The 22945-nt window shown below is 47.3% G+C and overlaps 2 protein-coding genes across 13 annotated transcripts in view; both read right to left on the bottom strand.

Annotated features, from left to right (window-relative positions):
• Rufy2 (RUN and FYVE domain containing 2) overlaps nucleotides 1–11152 on the bottom strand; it is a 32816-nt gene extending 21664 nt beyond the window's left edge. For 8 of the 11 annotated variants that reach the window (XR_013105455.1, XR_013105456.1, XR_013105457.1 and 5 more), the window contains exons 1-4: nucleotides 10484–10718; nucleotides 8535–8708; nucleotides 3764–3881; nucleotides 1853–1954 (exon numbers count right to left, since the gene is read on the bottom strand). Coding sequence is in view for 7 of the 11 variants with exons in the window: in XM_076917103.1 (XP_076773218.1) it covers nucleotides 1853–1954; nucleotides 3764–3881; nucleotides 8535–8708; nucleotides 10484–10703 (614 nt within the window). In the remaining 4 variants the exon portion in view is untranslated. Of the gene's footprint in view, nucleotides 1–1852; nucleotides 1955–3763; nucleotides 3882–8346; nucleotides 8498–8534; nucleotides 8709–10483; nucleotides 10719–10890 lie in introns of those variants that run through there. The other 3 variants (XR_004608810.2, XM_034524171.2, XM_076917107.1) reach the window with 3 other exon arrangements.
• Nucleotides 11153–15848: 4696 nt separating this feature from the next.
• The window catches only part of Dna2 (DNA replication helicase/nuclease 2), a 28250-nt gene continuing 21153 nt past the window's right edge, over nucleotides 15849–22945 (bottom strand). Inside the window, exons 18-21 of one of the 2 annotated variants that reach the window (XM_034524519.2) lie at nucleotides 22384–22473; nucleotides 20810–20992; nucleotides 18289–18435; nucleotides 15849–17016 (exon numbers count right to left, since the gene is read on the bottom strand). In XM_034524519.2, the coding sequence (XP_034380410.1) occupies nucleotides 16948–17016; nucleotides 18289–18435; nucleotides 20810–20992; nucleotides 22384–22473 (489 nt within the window). In that variant the 3' untranslated portion in view covers nucleotides 15849–16947. Of the gene's footprint in view, nucleotides 17017–18288; nucleotides 18436–20809; nucleotides 20993–22383; nucleotides 22767–22945 lie in introns of those variants that run through there. The other variant, XR_013105200.1, reaches the window with a different exon arrangement.

The raw sequence follows: 22945 nt of genomic DNA, 5'->3' as shown, positions 1-22945 counted from the left end.
GAGTTCAAGGCTAGCCTGAATTATGCAGTAAGTTCCAGGCCATCTTGTGCAGAAAGTTAGACCTTGTCTTTTTTTTTTTTTTTTTTTTTTTTTTTAAGTTTTATTATTTTATACATGTGTTTTTCCAATATGTATATATATATAATGCCACGTGTGCAGAGTGTCCACAGAGGCCATAAGAAGGCATCTAATTCCCTGCAATGGAGTTACAGCTGTGAGCTGCTACTGTGGGTGTTGGGAACTGAACCCAGGCTTTCTAGATGAACTTCCAGTGCTCTTAGCTGCTGAGCCATCTCTCCAGCTCGTGGACCATGTCTCAGGGTCAGAGAGAACGGAGGTGACCTGGAGGCCTAGGATGCTGGAATCTCAGGACTCAGTCACTGCTGCTGATTTGATTGTAACACTAAAATTACAGCAGACATTTCAGTCTTCAGATTCCTTAAGATCTTTGGAATAGCTGGCTATGGTGGCACATACCTTTAATCTCAGCACTCAGGAGGCAGAAGCAGAGAGATGTCTTGAGTTAGAGGGTAGCCTGATCTACATAGCAAATTCCAAGCCAGCCATGGCTACTCGTGATGCCCTGTCACAGATTTTATATGTTTGCATACATGTATGTGCCTGGTACCCTGAAAGGCCAGAAGAAAGCATAGGAGTCCCCAGAATTCAATGGTTGTGAGCTGCCACGTATGTCCTTGAAACTGAACCCTGGTTCTCTGCAAGAACAGCAAGTGCCCTTAACTACTTAGCATCTCTCTAGGCCCCTAAGTATTCTTAATGGGTAGGTAGTTAATCATCAACTAAGGACACATGGAAAAGTACACTCTAAAGGTGTCCAAGAGACGTGGTCCCCAGGCATGCTGGCACACACCGGTAGTCCTGGTACTTGAAAGGTAGAGACAGGAGGAGAAAAAACTCAGGGCCATCCTTGGTTATGCAACAAGTTCAAGACCAGTCTGGCCGGGGAGTGGTGGCGCACACCTTTAATCCCAGCTCTTGGGAGGCAGAGGCAGGTGGATTTCCAAATTCAAGGCCAGCCTGGTCTACAGAGTGAGTTCCAGGACAGCCAGGGCTACACAGAGAAATCCTGTCTCAAAAACAAACAAACAAACAAACAAACAAAAAAGACCAGTCTGAACTATATGAGACCCTGCTGAGAGAGAGGGAGGGGAAGAGAGAGCCTTACAAAGAGACCAGTCTAAAACTGATTTTACCAGTGTTTTTATAATCAGGACAAGCTCAGGTGCCATTAAGTGTTTCATGTGTTTCACCTATGGCTTTAATTGGTCCTGGTCCTCGAAATACTGCCGAGGAGTCCCTGTGCTTCAGCTATGCCCGTTGTCATTTCACAAATGCCAACGGCTGAGATGTGAAACCAGAGTCATACATAAAAACAAACACAGAACACTCACTATTCCCGAATAGCAGAGGGGTGGGCCAAGAGAACGCAGGCCAGGGGTCTCCCTGGACCAGCTCCCTGCTCCCTGCGCTGCTCCGAAAACTGTCTTCAGTGTCTGACCTTCAGTTAAACAATGCTCAGGATACTGCTGAAGTGCTCAGTAAGATCGTAAAAAGTAATCTTCAATCAAACCCCCAAGTGCCAATGCAAATCTGTATCCGCAAAATTATAATTCGGAGGAAGGGAAGCACCTTGGAATCGTGCTGAGGTTACCCCGTGTTCAGCGATAAAGAGTTGATGCGATTTCTCTCAGGCATGTCCCTCTCCCGCCCTTTGCTTTCTCATTTTGCCGCTCCTGCTATTTCACCGTATTTCATACATCTCTCCTCACTTCTTTTTGGATGACGACATATAAATGTGATAAAAAAATGAACATGACCTAATGATACTGACCTCAGGAGCTCCCTCTGGATAATTAAGCAACGCAGGTAATCGGCCATTTTTTTCTGCATGAGGGCTAATCGGAGCCACGCTCTAGCGCGGCCCAGGGGGGTCCTAGAAAGAAGAGCCATTGGGTTACAAGACAGGTGCGAAATTTGCAGGCCGCGTGCTTCGTATCTGCTGGTAAACACTGTTCACCTTTAGATCGTGAAGCTGATTTGCGGGGTCGGGGGCGGGGAGAGAGAGTGGAGAGAGAGCGAGAGAGAGAGAGAGAGAGAGAGAGAGAGAGAGAGAGAGAGAGAGAGAGAGAGAGAGAGAGAGAGAGAGAGAGAGAGAGAGAGAGAGAGAGAGAGAGAGAGAGAGAGAGAGAGAGCTCTTTTGACCAAGAGGACACACCCGGAAACCAAAGATTGGCGTTGGGATCGCTTTCCAGTTCATTTTTGGACATGGTCTCCCACTGAACCTAAACTGTCCTGCCCAGTGATGCCTGTCTGCCTTCTCACCCAGAGCACCTAGTTTTTACTGGGGTTCTGAGGGTACAAACTCAGGTCTTCGTGCAGTTAAGCCCTTTTACCCCCGGAGTGATCTCCATTGTCCTTATGCTTTAAAGTTTCTGTGTACGGGTGTTTCACGTGCATCTATATGCATATAGCGCCTGCAGAGGCCAAAAAAAGGGCATTGGATCCCCTAGAACTAGATGGGGTATAAAGAGTTATGAGCTGCCACATGGGAAATCAAACTCTTGTCGTCTCAAAGAGCTGAGCCACCTCTCCAGCCCCTTACGCTAGTTTCTGAGCAAGCAATTCTTCCTCTCAGTGGAATTTTTTTTTTGAGATTTTTTTTTTTTTAAATTTATGTCACATAAGTGTTTGCTTGAATGTATGTTTGTGTATCGTGTAGATACAGTGCCTGCCCACGGAGACCAGAAGTGGGTGTCAGGTGCCCTAGGACTAGGACTAGAGATACAGACAGTTGTGAGCCACCATGTGGGTACTGATCAAACACAGATTCTCTGGAGGAGCAGCCAGTGCTCTTAACCACTGAGCCATCTCTTCAGACCCAAGTTATTAAGTAGGGCTGTAAGCCTTGGAAGAGAGAATGCTGTAGAATATTTACTTCTATTAGAGGTGTTATATCATAGTGGGCTGACTTCACACCTACACCATGGGACATGTATGTGTCTGCTGGAAAACACACACATACTCTTGAACACACACACACACACACACACACACACACACGTTTAGGGTAAAAATGAAAACAGCTACACCATCTTCGTCCTAAGGATTAAGGGCTGCTGAGACAAGCCTAGTGCCCTGAGTTCCAGCCTCAGATCCCGCCCTAAGGAGAAGACTGACCCTGAAAGTCCTCTGACCTCCATACGCATGTTCTGGCATCTGCATGCCCTCTCGACCCTACACACACATCATACATAGGTGTTCATGTGTGTGTGCAGGAACACACACACACACGCACAAATAACAATATAAGTTTAAAAAATGGAGGAGCCAGGTGTGGTGGCATACAACTTTAATCCCAGCACTTGGGAGGCAGAGGCAGGGGGATCTCTTGTGAGTTCTTGGCTAGCCTGGTCTACAGAGTGAATTCCAAGACAGTCAGCCATACATAGTGAAACTCTGTCTCAAAAAAATAAGAAAAACAATTTGCTAACTTGAAAAAAAGTTTTCCAGGTTCAGGATTTCTGAGCTAGAATGCACTGGCTTGCAGGTTTCTAGTTGTTGGTGCTGTTGTCCTGACAGAGTTTCTCTGACGGCAACCGTGTGAGGTGAGCTGTAACAGTGAGCAGGGCTTTGGTAGGAGAAAGCGGAAGTGGGGCTCAGGCCTCGAGGATGGTAAAGCAGGCTGTGAGTATCCAGGGATGGGCAGGTGTACTTCAGGGAACAAACAATAGACCATACTTACTTAAGGCCAGGCAAATCCCGGACACTCGCTCCAATTTCCTCTGCTTCTGGGTACAGCTTCTCCACCAGTTCCAGAGGGCCCCAAATAGTTTTGTTATAACTTAAAAATGATTTTCTCACTGGATAGAAAAATATATATAACATGTAATTTCAACTCATAAAATGGGAGTAACATCCATCTTCAAACATTTAGTTAACAGATCTGGAGAGTCAGTCCAGTGGCTAACAGTGCCTCCTCATCAAGCATGAGGCCCGAGTCAATCCTAGTACCCACATGGCAAGCTGGGCATGGCATCGGACGGTGGAGGACAGCCTTGAGGGCTCACTGGCTAACCTGCCCAAGCGAAACTGAGTTTCCAGTTTAATGAGAGAGGCTGACTCAAGACAGTAGGAAAAGCCGGGCAGTGGTGGCACATGCCTTTAATCCCAGCACTTGGGAGGCAGAGGCAGGCGGATTTCTGAGTTCAAGGCCAGCCTGGTCTACAGAATGAGTTCCAGGACAGCCAGGGCTACACAGAGAAGCCCTGTCTCAAAAAACCAAAAAAAAAAAAAAAAAAAAAAAAAAAAAAAAAAAGCAGAATAAAAGTACTTTCCTTGTAAATGCAAACAATTTTAACCTTTATTTTGACATCAGGTGACATTTGAGCTGGGGATATAGTTCCCTTGACAGACTGCTTGCCTAGCACTGCAGGAAAAACTGGGCACCATAGCCCCGTCTGTCATCAGGGAGGTGGGAAATGGAAACACTAAGGTTGCTGGACCAAACGCACACGCCTTTAACCCCAGCACCTCTGAGCATGCTCTGTGAGATGGAAGCCAGCCTGGTCTACACAGACAGTTCCAGGACAGTCAGGGCTACACAGAGAGACCCTGTCTCAGGCTGCTCTTCTGAGAACAGGGCTTGGTTCTCAACAACAGATCACCAGGGGAGCCGATGCCCTCTTGTGGTGCCCTTGGACACTGCACGTAGGCAGCACATAGACAAACATGCAGTCATTAAAAGACACACACACATACAAAAAAAAGTAATCAGGCCTTCTGCAGATATAACGTGGCTATCATGGGCAGACTGCAAGGGCAGCCACCAATCTCAGAGGCTGCACAGCTGTACAGTCGTGCGTTAAGCCTGTGACTACGACACCTAATACACTGAGTTTATGAAATCCAGGATGATACAGCCTGAAAACAATTTGAAGTTCAACTGTTTGGGCCATGATCATCAAATTCCAATTCATCAATTTAGGGGAGAAGAAAGGTTTTGATCACTGCCATTTCAAAATAAATAAATGAAGGGAGCAGGTTAGAGAGATGGCTTCTGGGTAAAGGCACCCCCTGTAAGCCCGACACCAGATTTTGATCCCCAGGACACACAATGGAAGCCTGGAGACCGGATTCCTGCAAGGTGTTCTCTCTCTCTCTCCCCCCCCTCTCTCTCTCCTCTCTCACACACACACACACACACACCTTGGCACACAATTGGTAATTTCCTTACATAATAAAAGTACCTGTGAGATGGGCTGGCGAGATGGCTCAGGGGTTAAGAGAATATACCGTTCTCCACAGGACCTCACCCAACCCACCTGTAATGCCAGCTCCGGGGAATCAAAGACCTTAGGCCTGCAATGGCCTGCACTCATAAATATGCACCCACATGCATAATTAAAAAATAAAATTTAAAATCCTTTTCAAAAGTATCTGTGGGCTGGGCAGGCGGTTTAGCAGTGATGGGCCCTTGCTGCTCCTCCAGAGTGTAGAATTCAGTTCCCAGCATTCAGGTCAGGAGGCTCCCAGCTGTCTCTTAACTCCTATTCCAGGGGACCAGACACCTCTGCTGGCATCCGTGGATAACTGAACACATATGGCATAGAGGTGCATACAGATACACAAAAATATAATTGAAGTAGCCGGGGGTGGGGCTGGAGACGTAGCTCAGGAGTTGAGAGCACACACTGTTCCAGTAAAGGGCCTGGGCTCAGTTCCCAGCACCCATGCCAGGTGTTCACAGCACCCACGCCAGATGTTCACAGCCAGGCCTCCATGGGCACCTGCACTCATACGCATAATTTATTTATTTATTTGAGACAGGGTCCGACTCTGTAGGTCTGATATATAATTTAAAAAATTAAATCTGCCGGGCAGTGGTGGCGCACACCTTTAATCCCAACACTTGGGAGGCAGAGGCAGGTGGATTTCTGAGTTCGAGGCTAGCCTTGTCTACAGAGTGAGTTCCAGGACAGCCAGGGCTACACAGAGAAACTCTATCTATCTTTGGAGGGGGGGAAGAGGGTGCACAGGAAGCAATTCTAAAATATGTGCCCAGATATATATTCCCAAGATAATCTTTCAGCACTTTGTAATCTGGAAAATGTTTAATAATCTGAGTTTACATGGGAGAGTGGGTTCTGTTCAGAGGTGGCTGAAGATGGCTATCTACTTTTTTTTTTAAAGATTTATTTATTCTTTATGCATATGAGTGCACTGTCACTATCTTCAGACACACCAGAAGAGGGCATCAGATCCCATTACAGATGGTTGTGAGCCACCATGTGGGTGCTGGGAATTGAACTCAGAACCTCTGGCAGAGCAGTCAATGCTCTTAACCGCTGAGCCATCTCTCCAGCCCCTGGCTCTCTACTTCTAATGTTCCTGCCTCCACCTCCCAAGTGCTGCCATTACAAACACGAGCCACCATGGCCAGTTTATGAGGGGCTGGAGGTCAAAGCCAGCAGGCTAAGCACACACCCATCAACTGAGTGCATCCTCAGCTTGGATGTACAACTCTTTCCCAGCCCATGACACAGACACTGGTCATCCAAGTAAGAGATCAAAGCTGCCTCCAAACCCGGGTGTACATTTATGTACATATACACATGGATGGATGGATGATGGATGGACGGATGGATGGATGGATGATTTTTTTTTAAACAGGTTCTCATTATGTCATCCTGGCTGGCCAAGGAACTCCCTATATAGACCAGGCTAGCCTCAAACTCAGCAACTTGCCTGGTACTTGCCTTCCTTGTGCTGGGATTAAAGCTGTACCACCACAGACACTCCAGTCAACACAGGCTGGCCTCAGACTTGCTCTGTAGCTGAAGATGTCCTTAAACCTCTGAACTTCCTGTCTCTGCCTTCATGGCTGCTGGGATTATAGGCATGTGTTACCACGCCTGACTTAATTGTTATTTTAAGTAAGAGAATTACTATTATCCAATATATATTTAAACACTGCATACTACAGAGCCAGGTGTATCATCTTATCTTGGGGTATGCGTGTGTGCAAGGGAGGCCAGACAGTAGCTTTGGGAAGCATTCTCAAGAGCCATCCACCCTGTGTTCTGAGGCAGGGTCTCCCCAGAGGACCAACGGATGGAAACTAAGCTAGCTGAACTCCAGGGATCCTCCTGCCTCCTGCTCTCCAGGTTAGGGATTACAAGACTGCTACCAAGTCTAGCTTTCTGTGTGGGCACTACAAATTGAACTAAGTCCTCAGACTGGGCCATCTCCCTGGCCTGCTATCCTGTATTTCATTCCAAACGTAGTTCTGAGTTGCATGATTCCTTGAAAAGCTCTCTTGCCTCTGCACAGAGAAGGCGCCCACCACTTCAGTCCTTGGGGCTACACGGCAAGAACCAGACCAGTCTGGGCTACTTGCCAGTTCCTTGTCTCAAAACATAACTATCACCTGAGCACGATAGGGCCTGGTTAATCTCAGTAGACAGAGACAAACAGACTTTTGAGAGTTGGAAGCCAGCTTGGTCTATATAGTGAGTTCCAGGCTAGCCAGGGCTACATAGAGAGCCCCAAAACCTACACATTTTCCACATATCAACCTCTGATGTGACCTGCGTAGCAGAGGGTCATCCTTTCCCGGATCACACCTGGTTCAGAGGACACTTTTCCATGCATGGGGACATTACTATCTCAGCGATCTACTTTGACGTAACTTTTTCAATAGAGTTCAAACTATCAGTGAGCTCACACCACCATCTCCACTCAGTTTCAGTTTCAAAAGCAATCTAAGGCCACTCACTGAGAAGGCTCAGTGAGAAAAGGTACTGGCTGCATGCAAGTCGCCCTCTGATCTTTATGTTCGTGTGTGTGTGTGTGTGTGTGTGTGTGCATGCACATGTGTGTAAATAAATGTAATTGTTTTTAAAATTACCCAAGAAATTGCAAACCTGTTGAAGGGTAAATGTGTAAAAACATGTAATCAGGTCAAACATGTTGGCACCCGCCTTTGATCTCAGCATCTGGGAGGAAGAGTCAGACAGGTCTCTGTGAGTTCAAGACAAGCCTGGTCTATATAGTGAGTTCAAGGCCAGTTATATAGGACTATCTCAAAAAATTAAAAAAAAAAAAAAGTCATCAAGTATGTTTTTCACCAATTATTATTTAAAAAAAAATGTAATGCAAGATGGTGCATACCTTTAATCCCAGCCCTGGGGAAGCAGAGGCAGGCAGCAGATCTCTGTGAGTTGCAGGCCAGCCTGGTCTACAAAGTGAGTTCTGAGACAGCCAGGGCTGCACAGAGAAACCTTGTCTTAAACAAACAAATGGTTTTTCTGAAGATCATACACACACCTTAAACTAGATTCCAAAGCTCAAACTGGGGAATTCCAGCTCCACGAAGCCATTCCATTGGCCCAACATTCAGATTGAAAATGCAAAATAGTCAACGGCAGCTCCGGCCTCAAAACTATCACTCCAGGACATTGAGGGCGAAAAGCGAGGGACCAGAAGGTGGATTGATTCTGGAAGTCTCGTCATACCTTTCAGGCCGTGTTTCAGACAATGCTCCATTACCACGAAGAACTGCTGCAGAGGGGGGTAGTCGGAGTCCAGCGTGCGGCCAAAGCTCAGGGCGGACTCAATGAGGCCTTTGATGCTCAGCTTAGCCATGTTTAACAGATTGGCTCTCTCCACAGCCGTGGGGTCCTTCGTAGCTGAAAAATGCAAATAAGTCCAACATCATTCCCAGGACCTGACAACAGTGGCAAGTCCACACGTCTGTCCTTCCCCATGGAAGTCAACACTGTCCGCTTTTCCCCACTTTGGCAACTGGGTATCTCCTCAGGCCAGGGCGCCGCCAGGAGACCTCTTCTCTCTCACAGTGCCACGCCCAGTGCGGCCATGCTTACGGATCATCCTCAAGACTCCACACAGAGAATGAGCTCTATTTTCTGGCTGGCAAGATTGCTCAGAGCGGATGTGCAGGCCTGAGCTCCATCCAGAACCCACGAGGAAGCCGGAGAGAACGTCTCTGACCATCACTGACCAACTACAGTTATATTTGTGCTTATCTACTGTGTGTGTGCGCCTTTGCACACACACACCACCAACAACACACCCAACACACACACAAAATACACACCCAACACACACACGCACACAAATCTTTATTTCAAAAACATTAGCCAGGCAATGGTGGTGCACATCTTTAATCCCAGCATTTGGGAGGCAGAGGCAGGTGGATCTCTGTGAGTTATAGGCCAGCCTGGTCTACAGAATTCTAGGACAGCCAGGGCCACATACTGAAACTGTCTCAAAAAAAAAAAAAAAAAAAAAAAAAAAAAAAAAAAAAAAAAAATTCAAAATACACTAGCAACAAAATAAAAGGTATCAGATACCAGAATCTCCCAGAACAAACATCACAGGAAAAACAACAGAAAAAAAAATCAAAATATTCTGACAAATATGGGGATACAGAAGAAACAGCTCAATCGTAGTCGTCTGTTCCGTGCCTTTAACCTCAGCAACTGGGAGGTAGGTTCCAGGCCAGCCAGGGTAACATAGTAAGACCCTGTCTGGAAAAACACAACTCCCAAATCAAAAGAACAGAAAAAGAAAAGAAAAAAAAAAAAGAAAGGAGAAAAAATTCTAGTATGGGCTGGAAAGAGGTTAAGTCCCAGTACCTGTGGCAACTGCTTAACTCCAGCTCCAGGGAGAGCCAATGCCTCTGGAGGCCCCTATACTCCGGTACACACCCATTAAAAATTATCATTTTTAAAAATCAGCTGTTTTCCCCAACACTCAAAACACTGCAGAGTGGCACGAATAGTTTCTGCAAAGATGGCAAAACAGATGTGAAAAAAACAAACACAACATTTCTTAATCTCCAGATAGCTCTGCCATGGCGTTGCTTCTGTAATCCCAACGTCTGTGATTCTTGAGTCCAGCCTGGTCTACACAGTGTTTCGTGACAGCCAACCTTTATATAGTGAGACCTGTCTCAAAAACAATCTTTAAGTAAGTGACAAGCTCAGGTGGTCAAGGCGTTCACTAAACCAGTTTGGGTTATTTAGTGGCACACTTTCTCAAAACAAAACAGCTGGGTGTGGTGCGGCACACATTAATCCCAGAATTTGGGAGGCAGAGGCTGGGGGATCTCTGAGTTCGAGGCCAGCCTGGTCTACAGAGCTAGCTCCTGGACAGCCAGGACTATGCAGGGAGAACCTGTTTCAAAAACAAAACAAACAAACAAAACCAAACCGAGCATCCCCTTGCTCTGGCCCTCGGTTATGGTTTGCTTTTCAGCTCTCCGGGCTGACTTCCTCCGCGATCTAAAACAGCCCAGCTGGGTGATGAAGGATCTGCCCACATCTTTTCCTCCACTCTCCGTCGAGGTGTGAGTCCCTCTACCCACCCCAGCGCCCGAAGTGAAACAGCCTGACGTTTCATAATCGGCAGAATTCTTTTTTTAAAGAGTGTTCATCACAACCTGTAACCAGCACCCGACGAGCTAGGGCAGCGGCTGTGCAGCGGCGGCCGCAGGTGGGGTCGGCCGCCGGCGCTCCCCCGCAGTCCCTAGAGGCGGCCCTGCTCCCTCCGCGCCCCCAAGCCTGCACCGGGGCCCCAGGCCGGGCACGCTCCTGGAACCTGGCACCACAGGGCTCCCCTCCCCAGCCTCCCGCTCGCCACCCGCGAGACTGGGAAGCCATCCTTGTCCCTGGACGCCCTCGTCCCCGCCCGTTCACCAGACCCAGCCGCCAGGCCCCAGGGCGGGCGGGGCGCAGGGATGCGGGCAGGCGAACGTTGCCATGGCGACCCCGGGAGCCCCCCCCACCCCCGTCCCCGGGTGACTACGTGACTCAAGCGGAGGATGGTGGCCCCGGCTGCTGCCCTTACCCATGGTGGCGGTGCGTGCGGGACACGGGCTCGCGGAGCGGGTCAGCAGCTCCCCGCAGGCGCGCGGCGGCCACCGCGTCTGACCCGGCTCGGCGCCGCCACAGCGCCCCTGGCGGCGGGAGGACGCCACGGTCGCGCGAAGCCGGTCCCCGCCGATCACATCCCATTTGACCAACCCTGACGGCGTCAGAGAAAGAGGCGTGACGGGGATCTGGGGGCTCCGGCGCCGCAGCACAGCGCCAAGGGAGGATGTAGACGCGGCCTTCAAGCTACCTGCCAAGGTTTCGTCCTCGCAGGCCGGATGGGTTTAATGGGACACACCGGCAAACTCGGAGCGAGCCACAGATTTTAGAAAACCTCATGCAATTAGCAGAGCCGGCGGCCGGTAATCCCAGCATTTGAGAGATGGCGAGTGAGAAGGATCCGTAGTTGAAGACCAGGCTCAGTTACATAATGGATTTGAAGCTAGCCTAGTCTCAAAGGAAGACATTGAAACCCGGCTGCTAACCTCAGCACTCAACAGGAGGCGGAGGCGGGAGGACTGCTAGGAACTTGAGGTTACTCTGAGCTACCCAACAAGTGCCAGGTCGTCTAAGGCTAGCTGCAAAAATCCCTGTTCCAAATAACAAAATGTAATACTTTGTAAGTGGGTGTGGTAGACCTATAATATACCACCTTTTAGAAGTTGGAGGCAAGGAGACCTGGAGTGTTTGTTGCTAAAATAATAATAATTACTTTCCTGAGTGAGGTGTAAACCATGTCACCAAATCCTTCCAAAATCCCGAGGACACACCAAAACGATTAACACCGTTCACGCTTTAGAATCAGTGAGCTATGGGGAATCGTGAGGGGACCTTGAAATCGCCAGATGGATGATTTACTCCTCCCTGGCGGCAGAGAATGCAGTTAGGGTAGAAGTGCATACAACAGCTTGCAAAGGAATGACTGGTTATTCCGGTGGAGGTCCCATGTCCCTCCCTGCCCTCCTCCTGAAGGAATTCAAGTCAATTTGCCCAGCTGCGATCTTTTGCAGGCAGACATAGACCAGTTTGCTGAAAACACTGGTAGTTTTGACTGGGTCCTGTACAACAACATAGTTCAAGGTCATGCTTCCAGACACTTGAGATTTCAAGGCCAGCCTGGGTTACAAGGGCCTGTCTTTTTAAAAAAATGAACACACACATAAATGAATGTTTCCTCCTGCCTTTCGACTTGCCTAAAACATGCAACAGGCAAGCTGGGTGTGGTGCCTGTCATACACCTGTAACCCCAGAGCTCACCCTCGGGGCAAAGGCAAGCAGATCTTGATGTTGAGAGCTAATAAACCTGTCTCGAATTTTTAAACAAACCACTAAAAGTAGGTAGACAGCTACAAATCACAATGTTAAATCAACACTCCAGTTTATAACATTAGGAGACAGTTGCTATCTCAGGACCAACATCCATCCAGCTGGCAGAGACAAAACTGAGTTCATGTTCCCAGGCCCCAGAACCAACTCCTACCTTGCTTCTTCAGGGGTTTCATGTTAGCCAGTAAAAGGGAAGTTGCCTTATCTAAACTAAGACGTGCAAGTATTATCTCTGGTGACTTAATAGATTGCAGGCAGCTGGCCCACTCTTTTGTTCCCTTATCATTCTGAATTCCAGACCAGAGTCCAGGAAGGGACCTTACTACAAAGCTAAGGACCCTGAAACCAGGTGACCCAGATAAGGCCCTGTCACCAACGTTTGCTTCCTTGCTCAACCCTTGTGTAGAAATACGACTGGACAATGCTCTAGTCTGCCCCCATCCTTCGGGGTTCCATCCTTTTAAAATGCTGTATAATTTCTCTTTTGCATCACGATGAGCTCCCAAGTCTGATCTTGCTCGATCAGTCGCAGCCATAAAAACTTGTCGTCTGCTAAGATGAACGTTCAAAGGCACAGTCTGTGCTGTAGACACTGACTGGTCAGTTTTTGCTTCCTAATTCAAATAAAGATCTTGCTTTGCTGGCCTCTGGTGACTGCTTCGGTTGCATTTCAGTTAGGGCTCCATTGCTGTAAAGAGACACCATGGACCAAGCCAACTTTTCAAAAGGCAAACATTCAGTTGGTGCTGGCTTAGTTTCAGAGGTTCAGCCCATTATCATGAGAGGAATGGCAACATTCAAGCAGACACAGACGTGTTATTAGAGAAACCAAGAGTTCTACATTTTGCTCCAAAGCAGCCAGGAGACGCTTTTCCACTGTGGGCGGAGCTTAACACCTCAAAGCCCACCCTCACAGTGACGTACTTCCTCCAAGGCCACACCTCCTAATAGCACCACTTCCCATGAGCCAAGCATGTTCAAACCATCTCAGGTTGCTTTGGTTTTCGTCTTGTATTCCAACAATGATATATTAGATGCCATGGTGTCCAGCGAGTCTAACAAATGTAGGGGAAGAATCTTTTTTTCTCTAAGAGGTTTACTGTTTCGTGTGTATGTGCACTCAGGAGTGTGTGCATGTTCACACGCATACACGTGTGAATTCCTACCTGAGGCAATGAATTCTGGTTTTAGATTTCCTTTTGTTTTTGAGAGGTCTTATGTAGCCCAGGTTACCCTTCAATTATATATGTAGTGGAAACATTTTCTTTAATGTGAGATTGTCATACATGGAGTCCTAATGTAAGTGGGAGATGAAGATGGAACAGAGACCTACCCAGGCCCTGAAAACCTAAGAGCATTTGACCCAGAGGTCAGTACTGTCCTGACTCTCATGAAAATCCTTTCCGACTTTGATAATATACTACCACTACCGAGGCATGTAACCCTAAACAACAGGGCTCTGGATTTAGGCTGCTTACACCCCCCCACAAATGGAATAGTGTACAACTTTGTTACTTATTTCTTCCCCTCTTCATATCTAGGTGGAACCCAAGCCTCTGAGGAATCCCCCAAGCTTGAGGTGTTTCCTGGTTGCACATTGTACAAGTTTGATCTGGTTCTTGATGGGAGCCCCATGCTCCCAGAAATAAGACTCAGACTCAAAATAAATTTACAAATACCTTGGCAATATAGCTAAGTTCTTTTTTACTAGATGTAACTTATTCTAATCCACATTCTGCCATGTAACTGGTTACCTATGTCCAGGTACCATACATCTGTCTCATCAAATTTTCCCAGGCGAATCTCCTGCCTGGCACTCTCCCAGAATCCTTTCTGGCGCCCAGATGTCCCACCACTTGCCTAAGCCATAGGCAACGGATTTATTTATTGACAGGTACCATATCCATACAGATCTAAGATATTCTCTCTACAGCACACCTACCCTTCTGTGGAACAGCACAGCAAGTCTCTAGGGCTCACAATACCAGAATGGTCTGACGGGACTGCTCAGTGGGTAAAAGCAGAGCCACCAAACCTGAGTCTGATCCCCTGGGGCTCACATGGTGAACTGATTCCTGAAAATTATCCCCCAACCTCTACATAGGTGGTGCTAGGGCATAAGCATCCGCCACCCAATAAATAAATATAGTAAAACAGTCTTTAAAAATTAACACAAATACCAGGAAAACAGCATTACCTTACTTTTTATGTTTGGTTGGGTTCTGGTGGAGTTTTGTTTTTGTTTTTTTGAGACATCTGTGCATGGCTCTCCCCACTGAGGGCTGGCAAGAGCAGAGCAGCAGCTGAGAGACCAGCCTTCAACATGGCCTACTCAGAGGTCTTATCCACATGCCAGTCCAGCCTCAAACCTGTGATCTTCCTCTCTCAGGTCTCCCTGGTGCTAAGATTTAAATTGGTGATTTTTAGGACTGACCATGAAGACAGTTAAGCAGACCAGGCTACTAGGGTTAAGTTTCAGGAAGAGCAGGTGCTGCGGGTGACAGCTGGGCCCAGAGGCTTGACTCAGGTTTCCCAGCAGGTCCAGGACCAGGGCTGCTGAGCGTCCATATTATCTCATGTTGTAATTATTATGTGTATTTGCATATGTGCAGTGAATGTGTGTGTGCATGCACTTGCAAGAGTGTACATATGCAAGGGAGGTCAGAGGGTATCAGATTGCCTGAAGTTACAGGCTACCGTGGTGTACTGGGAATCAAACTCGGGTCCTCTGCAAGAGTAGGGTGTGCTCTTAAACACTAAGCTCACCTCCAGCCCCTGAAAGGCCACACTATTTTCTGAACCTGAGCTCTGACTAGCACGAGGAAACCAAATGGGTCAATGGTGCTTTGACAAGGAATTGCATCTAGGGAGTCTCCCCTCCCCCAGACAAGAGATGATAGCCCTCCCACTCCATTTTGTGCATGTGCACACACACACACACACACACACACACACACACACACACACACACACACTTTAAATCTCTTTGGGATACTGTTATTTCTTGGGTTCAGTTGTATACTGTTGTGGTAGATTAAAAACTATCCCCAGGAGGCTCAGGGATTTGAACCCCCGGTTCCCAGGTGGTGGGGATGTTTGAAGATGGCCCAGCTTTGTTGGAAGTGGCTCTCCCAAGGCAGACGTCAGGTGTTCACAGCCTCACCTCACTGCCAGCCCGCTTTCTTCCTCGTGCTTGTGGTTGAGGATGCGACAGCTCAGCCTCTCGCTCCAGTCTCCTGCTGCAGTGCCCAGCAACCATTACGGACTCTCCATCTGGAAACCTAAAAGAAACTCTTTCTTCCTTAAGTAGGCTTTGGACACGATGCTTTATCTCAGCAAAAGTAACTGATGTAAGTATAAGTAACATTTCACCCATCATTAGGGGAAAAAAGTGAGGCGCCTGAGCTTAATCATTTCTGGGGCAACGGAAACTGAAACCGGGTGGCTCGGTTGTGGGATGCACATGTGCAAAGCTGGAGGCTCGATCTCTACCACTGCAGCAACCAGACAAGCAGCAGGATCACACGTTCAAGGTCACCTGCGATACAGGAGACCCTATGTCACACACACATAAAAGTCACAAAATGAAAAAGGATTCCGTGAACTCTATCGAGACAAAAATTTTATTAAACTGTACATTAAATAATAAAAAAGATAGAAGCACCAACTATTTTAACATATTTAAACTTCCACTTAAGTGAGGTAGAAGTTTTTCCCCTCCAGGAGATAAAACCTGATGTGAAAATGTCGCCATATATAGAGAGATACTAATTATTTGCTGGTAAATTTATTCTTAAACACATCTGTACATAAGTGAAAAAAACTGAGTAATACCCCCAACGAGGCAAACCAGGATGAAACAGGGCGTACCGCATAAGCTAGCACCATATCCCAAGAATAACAATATCCCAAAGAGATTTATAGATGACTCCCTGGGTGGGCCTCCTAAGGGCACAACCCTGTAACACATGTTGTATTGCAATTCAGAAACCAAAACTCCTCAAAAAAAATTTTTTTTGCTTTATATAAAATACATTAAAAATACATTTTATATTGAGCCCTCCTCTAATTTTAAACTGCAGAGTCCCAAAAACTCACAAAGGGACAAGGGGAGATGAGGAATAAAGAACGGGACACACAACTCATGGCTGTAATTCAGAGACCAGGCTCAGAGCAAAATCACAGGTGACACTGAAAAGCAAAGCCAACCAGGAAACCCCAAGATTCAAGACTCAGAGTAATTGTCCCCTGGTCTCCTTGGCACAATGGCTTCAACCAATGAGATGGGCCAGTCTGTCTGACCTTTTAAGTTTAACTACTACTGATTCTGGAATCAGACCCAAAGTTGTAGTTTCTTTTGGCGATCTTGACCTTGAGATATAACTGATCCTTAGGCGTTACAGTACAGAGCCCAAGACTTTTAAGGTGAAAATCTTATTTTTTTTTTTTCTTGGCCATACACAGATATTTGTCTGTACACAGAAGTTTTTCCAAATTTAGACTTCTCAACTTTGGGTACATCAGTACTTTTAAAGTAGAATTTTGCATGGTAACAGAAGAGAAAAATCTGGAACTGTGGAAAAAGTACATTCACATCCTTATGTACCTTTTGGCTAAAAGTCATCTTCAGTTTAAGAGTGGCATCCCAGCAAACGCACGCTGGAGATCAGGTGACGCTGTCACTGCTGATGCCAAGGCAGGTAGTGTTTCAACCTCTCTGACAGTCACCCAGGATGTGGCAGAGGCTCTCATGCTCTCTTGATGGAAGGTCCACAATGTAAGATAAATTAAGGAAGACAGAGCCAATAAATGTACCTCCTGTGCACGCCGGTGCACATCCATAACCTCAGCCCTAAAGAGGTGGAGGCAGGGGGATGAATTCGAGACCACTGCTCTATAGTAAGTTGTAGGATAACCTGGGATACACCCTACAGGGAGGTAGAGAAGGAAGAGAGAGGAGAGAATAATCTGAAAAGTAACAGAAAGCCAGGCATGGGGGCCCAGACCTGAACCCGGGACTGCCAGAGATCAGAACTTCAAGGTCACCTGTAATTATAGTCAATTCAGGGCCAACCTGGGATACCTGAGACTGCATCACACAGAACGATCTGTTTGAAAAGTAATGGAAGTGAGAGATGGATATGGTGCACACCCTTAGTCCAGTGGTTCTCAACCTTCCTGATGGCATGACCCTGTAGCACATGTTATATTACAGGTATTTAACAGAGTTTCTAGTGCAGTGACCTTAGCCATAAGACGATTCCATCGATACCTCTTATCCATACCTTTTCCACTTCTGAGTTGTAATATAAGTGGCTGATATGCAAACTCCGTGAAAGGGCTGTTCACGGGGACACATGGGCTGGGGACCCATAATTGAGAACTCCTGCCATAATCCCAACCCTGCAGAGGCAGAGGCAGGATCTCAGTCCACGGCCAGTGAAGGTTTTAGAGACTGTCTCCAAACAAACAAACAAGAAATGCCAGTGTTTCACAGAAAGACTATCAACAAACAAGCAAACAAGCAAAGGAAAGCCAGGCTTTGTGGAGCACGCCTACAACCCAGCAAGCGGGAGGCTGACACAGGGGCTTCAAGTCTCGACCCCCACCCTCCATTTTTTGAGACAGGGTCTATATAAGTCCTACCTGTCTTGGAACTCTCTGTAGACCATGATGTAGGCCTCAAACTCAGAGATCCACCTGTCTCTGCCTCCCCAGGGCTGGAACTAAAGGTGGGCAAGCCTGATTTTTCCAGTTATAACACTTTGCCCTGTATCAACAGGATGCAGTATCTGGAGCTAGAGGACCAGAAGGGGGAGCCCATTCCTGCATACGCTGGTCCCAGGTGGCAGAGAAAGCCATTCCCTCTCTCCGGCTCACTCCGAAGACTACCTTGTCCATCGCCATCACTGTCACTGATAGCTGGACAAGACTTCCTGTCAAATGCCAAAACGGTCTCTGAACTTTGCCCACGGAAAGTCTCCGTTCACTCAAGCACAGGAAGAACGCACAGGCGCAGAGCCTGAGCAACCACAGGGATGAAGGATATTAACCGCTCCGCGTTCAGATGGTCAAAGAGCTTCTCCAGAGGCGGGAAGCGCTTCAGTGAGGACACACTGCCCAGCAGGATCAGCTTGTGCTTGGCTCTGGTCATCGCCACATTGAGTCTCCGCCAATCTTTGAGGAGCTCGCCAAGCTGGGAAAAAAAGGAAACTTCCAGTTGTTTCAGTCATGCTGTATATCTAAACTTGTCATAACACGGTTTACCTTAAACGATTTCAGTTTTTTTTTTTTTTTTTGGTCTTTCGAGACAGGGTTTTTCTGTGTAGCCCTGGCTGTCCTGGAACTCACTCTGTAGACCAGGCTGACCTCGAACTCAGAAATCCGCCTGCCTCTGCCTCCCAGAGCGAAGATTAAAGTGGTGCACCACCAGCATTCAGCATGATTGAGTCTTAAAGACAAAACCCTGATGCATCCTATATTAGGAATCAACTCAAGTGCAGTAAGCCAGTCACAGATAATTATTATAAGAATTAAGGGACAGAAGAAAGAACAGTGGTTACCAGGGTAAGGAGTGGAGTTAACAAAACAAAAGGTTTCCAATGCCTCCTTTGAACAACAGCCTTGTTTCACAGGACTGAGCTACACACACACACAAATGGTAAAAACGCCAGGCATGGGGGCAGACAGCTGCCATCCCAGCTTCTAAGTGGTACACATGGGAGGGCTGGGGCAGGGGTCGGTTACAAAGTGAGCTGGAGATAGCTCTAGGCTACAGAACACGCTGCCTCCAAACACGCCGTGGCTGGCCTGGAACTCAGATCCTCCTGCCTGGTACCTGAATTTGTTTTATTTCTACATCTCAGTGTGTGAGTGTGTGTGTGTGTGTGTGTGTGTGTGTGTGTGTGTGTGTGTGTGTGTGTGTGTGATTGTGAAAATTGAGAGGTAGGGAGATGCTGGGTCCATGTGTGTGGAGGACTTTAGGTCCCTTCCTCAGGAATGTCATTTTTGTTTGAGATAGGGTCTCTCATTGCACCAGAATGTCACCACAGGCCAGGCTGGCTAGCCTACAGGCTTGGGGAGACCCTCCTGCTTCTATCTCTATGGTGCCTTCACTGGGATTACAGGACTGCACAACCACACCAGCACTTTACATGGAATCTGAACTCAGTCTCACACTTGTGAGGCACAGCCTGTTACCATGTGGGTGTCTTCCCAACTCTTTGTTTTGATCAAATTTGTATTTACTGACTATCATGTATGTCAGCGCACAGGTGCATTTGTATTTACTGACTATCATGTATGTCAGTGCACAGGTGCATTTGTATTTACTGACTATCATGTATGTCAGCGCACAGGTGCATTTGTATTTACTGACTATCATGTATGTCAGCGCACAGGTGCATTTGTATTTACTGACTATCATGTATGTCAGCGCACAGGTGCATTTGTATTTACTGACTATCATGTATGTCAGCGCACAGGTGCATTTGTATTTACTGTGACTATCATGTATGTCAGCGCACAGGTGCATTTGTATTTACTGTGACTATCATGTATGTCAGCGCACAGGTGCATTTGTATTTACTGACTATCATGTATGTCAGCGCACAGGTGCATTTGTATTTACTCTGACTATCATGTATGTCAGCACACAGGTGCAATGGCACATGAGTGAGGTAGGTCAGAGGAGAACTTTGGGGAGTCAGTTCTCTCCTACAATGTGGCTTCTGGGGATCCAGCTAGGGTCACTGGACTTAAAGAGTCAAATGTGGGGCTGGGGAGATGGCTCAGTGGTTAAGAGCACTGGCTGCTCTTCCAGAGGTCCTGAGTTCAATTCCCAGCAACCACATGGTGGCTCACAGCCATCTGTAATGGGATCTGATCTGGTGTGTGTCTGAAGACAGCTACAGTGTGCTCATATAAATAAAATAAAGAAATACTATTTTAAAAAAAGAGAGTCGAATGTGCTGGGAAGTGGTGGTGCACACCTTTAATCCCAGCACCCAGAAGGCAGAGGCAAACAAATCTTCAAGGCCAGCCTGGCCTACAGAATGAGCTACACAGAGAAACTGTCTCACCCACGCCCCCAGAATCCCAGAGTCAAATGCTTTTATCCACTGAGCCACCTGCCTTCCAATCACTCACACTTGGTTTTTAAACTATTCAGCAAGAGAGTAGGGAGGCAGGCTGGAGAGATGGCCTGGTAGATTAGGGCACTTGATGCTCTCCCAGAGAACTTAGGTTCAATTCCCAGCACCCACATGGTATCTCACACCCACCCATGACCTCAGTTCCAGGGGATCTGACACCCTCTTCCAGCTTCCAATGACACCGGGCACTCACTAACAAGGCACACAACACATGCAAAGCCCTCATTTTCTCATTTCATATATATAATAAAAGTCTAAAAACTTTTTAAGAAAGCTACAGTGTAGCCATGCTGGTGAGGTGCTTGCCTGGCGAGCACTGAGACCCAAGGCCTTGGATTTTAGCTCTGATGATGTGAGGCCGGAAGGGAGGGAGGGAAAAGACTGCCCAGATGGATCAGTAGAAGACAGTCAACTTACCGTTCCATCGTCATTACTCCTAACAAAGGACACCAGGATGAGACTCTTGTCCCTTCCTTGGTACTTGTCTACTGTGTTAACCTCGACCATCCCAACAGAAGACCGGGCCAGTAGGTCGCTGACGACCCGCAGCTGCTGCCGGTACGGTGCGATGACGCCAATATCTGAGGGGCTGCAGCCTGCCTGCGAGGAAGACGAACATGATTTAACTGCTATGTCCCGATTTCTAAGTTCTTTAAGCTTTATTGTCTGTCGCTCAATATTTACATTTTTTGCCCCAACTTTTAACACGTTTTAAGTTTTCACCTTTTGCAGATGTATGGTTTGTAGCGTGTTTGAGTGTGTTTGGGTGCCTGTATGTGAGGGGGGGTTGCCCATGGATGTAAAGGCCAGAATTCTGACCTTACAGGCAGGCCAACACACACACACCTGACATTTACATGGGTGCTGGGGATTTGAACTCAGAGCCTTGAGCAGGCAGAGACAAGTCCTTTTATCCACCATGTTCTCGCCCAGCCTTTCAACTTTCTGCTGTAGCATTCATAATTAAGGTTTGTAGCATGTAGTTTCTTTAAGCTCCGGGCGGACTGAGCTACCAGCCCCTGCTCAGCAGCCCCTGATCCACATATGAAGCACTCACACATTAACTTAGATTAAATAAGCTTCAGCTCAATGGCTGGGCTCTCTCTCAGCTAGCCCGCCCTCTCTTCACTCCCAGCTCAAAACCTCAAACTCTGCCCTCAGCTCAGTTGCTCAGTTACTTTTGGTCTTAGCTTAGCACCCGAAATCTGCCCTCAGCTTAGTTGCGTTTCTAATCTCCCACCTACCCTAGGCCCAGTTGGGGAAGTGGCCAAAGGCCACTGTGCCCGAGATCTCACATGGCTGGTGGCTCTTCTCCCTCTGAAGCATGGTGAATCTTTTTCTGCTAGTCTGCAGAAAACTGGAAGTCACTCCTCTTCTGCCCAGCCATTGGCTGCTATCATCTTTATTGATTTGATCACCAATTGGAGGACAGGACCTTCAGTGTTCATTTCCAATTAGAGCATCAGAACCACTCCCTACAGAGGTTCCAATGACTCTGCATACTCAGAACAGTACACAGGGACACTAAAGGGAAACTTCAATTGCTACCAAAAAAAAAAAAAAAAAAAAAAAAAAAGAATTGCATGTCACTGGGCCTGGTGGCATAGGGAGATAGATCTCTGTGAGTTCTAGGCCAGCCTGGGCTACAAAAGAGCCAGAGCTTTGTAGAGAGAGAGACCCTGTCACAAAATACAAGAAAAAAAATTCTTAAGTTTTCTGATTGTAGCTTTTAGAGTCTAAGGTTTGGGTTTGGATCCTGGGAGTTGGGGTTAGAGGTGGCCGTGAAGTGTCTAACACGGCTGACAGAAGCGGGATTCCAGTTCTCTCTGCAGCAGCCCCCAACCACTGAGCCACCTCCAGACCCTGACCCTCTTTATCTCAACGAATAGCTTTAACACCAGACCTTCTGTTCCTCAGAGCTGATGATATTTAATAAAACAGTCAACAGTTACTCGTCGAGCACAGCGGCTAGCTTGGAGACCCTACCTTACCTTTACAAAAGTCGAGGTTAGGAAGACGACGAGTCTGGCTTCCGTGACATTGCTCACGCCACCATTTTCAATTTGTTCTGGCGCTGGGACCTAAGCAGAGAAATGTGAGCCAGTGATGCAATCTGTCAGGCTCAAGCAGCGGGGGGGCCAAAGACCTGAAGGTTAGGTTTGGAGATAGATGGAGAGCAGTCTGAAATAATACACAGGGGGAGACAAGCACACACACAAAGACACACATGCACAGACACACTCAGTGTGTACAGGCACAGAGCGTATTTCCAGAAGAGCACATGATAACTCATAACAAGCACACTGCAGCTCTGGCTGCTCTCACACGTCTCTCTGTTGCGTTTCATGGAAACCACAGCCAGGGAAGACAGCACCTTTAAAAAAAAAAAAAGTATGGGTGTTTGCCTCCATGTAAGTCTGTGTGTCATGTGTTTACCTGGTATTCACAAAGGTCAGAAGGGGGTGTGAGACAATTGTGAGTTGCCATGTGGTGGCTGGGAATTGAACTCAGGTCCTCTGGAAGAGCAGCCAGTGCTCTTAACCACTGAGCCAT

The sequence above is a fragment of the Arvicanthis niloticus genome, chromosome 20, assembly GCF_011762505.2.
Source record: "Arvicanthis niloticus isolate mArvNil1 chromosome 20, mArvNil1.pat.X, whole genome shotgun sequence".
Taxonomy (NCBI): Eukaryota; Metazoa; Chordata; class Mammalia; order Rodentia; family Muridae; genus Arvicanthis; species Arvicanthis niloticus.
This window is presented reverse-complemented; position numbering and strand designations above follow the sequence as displayed.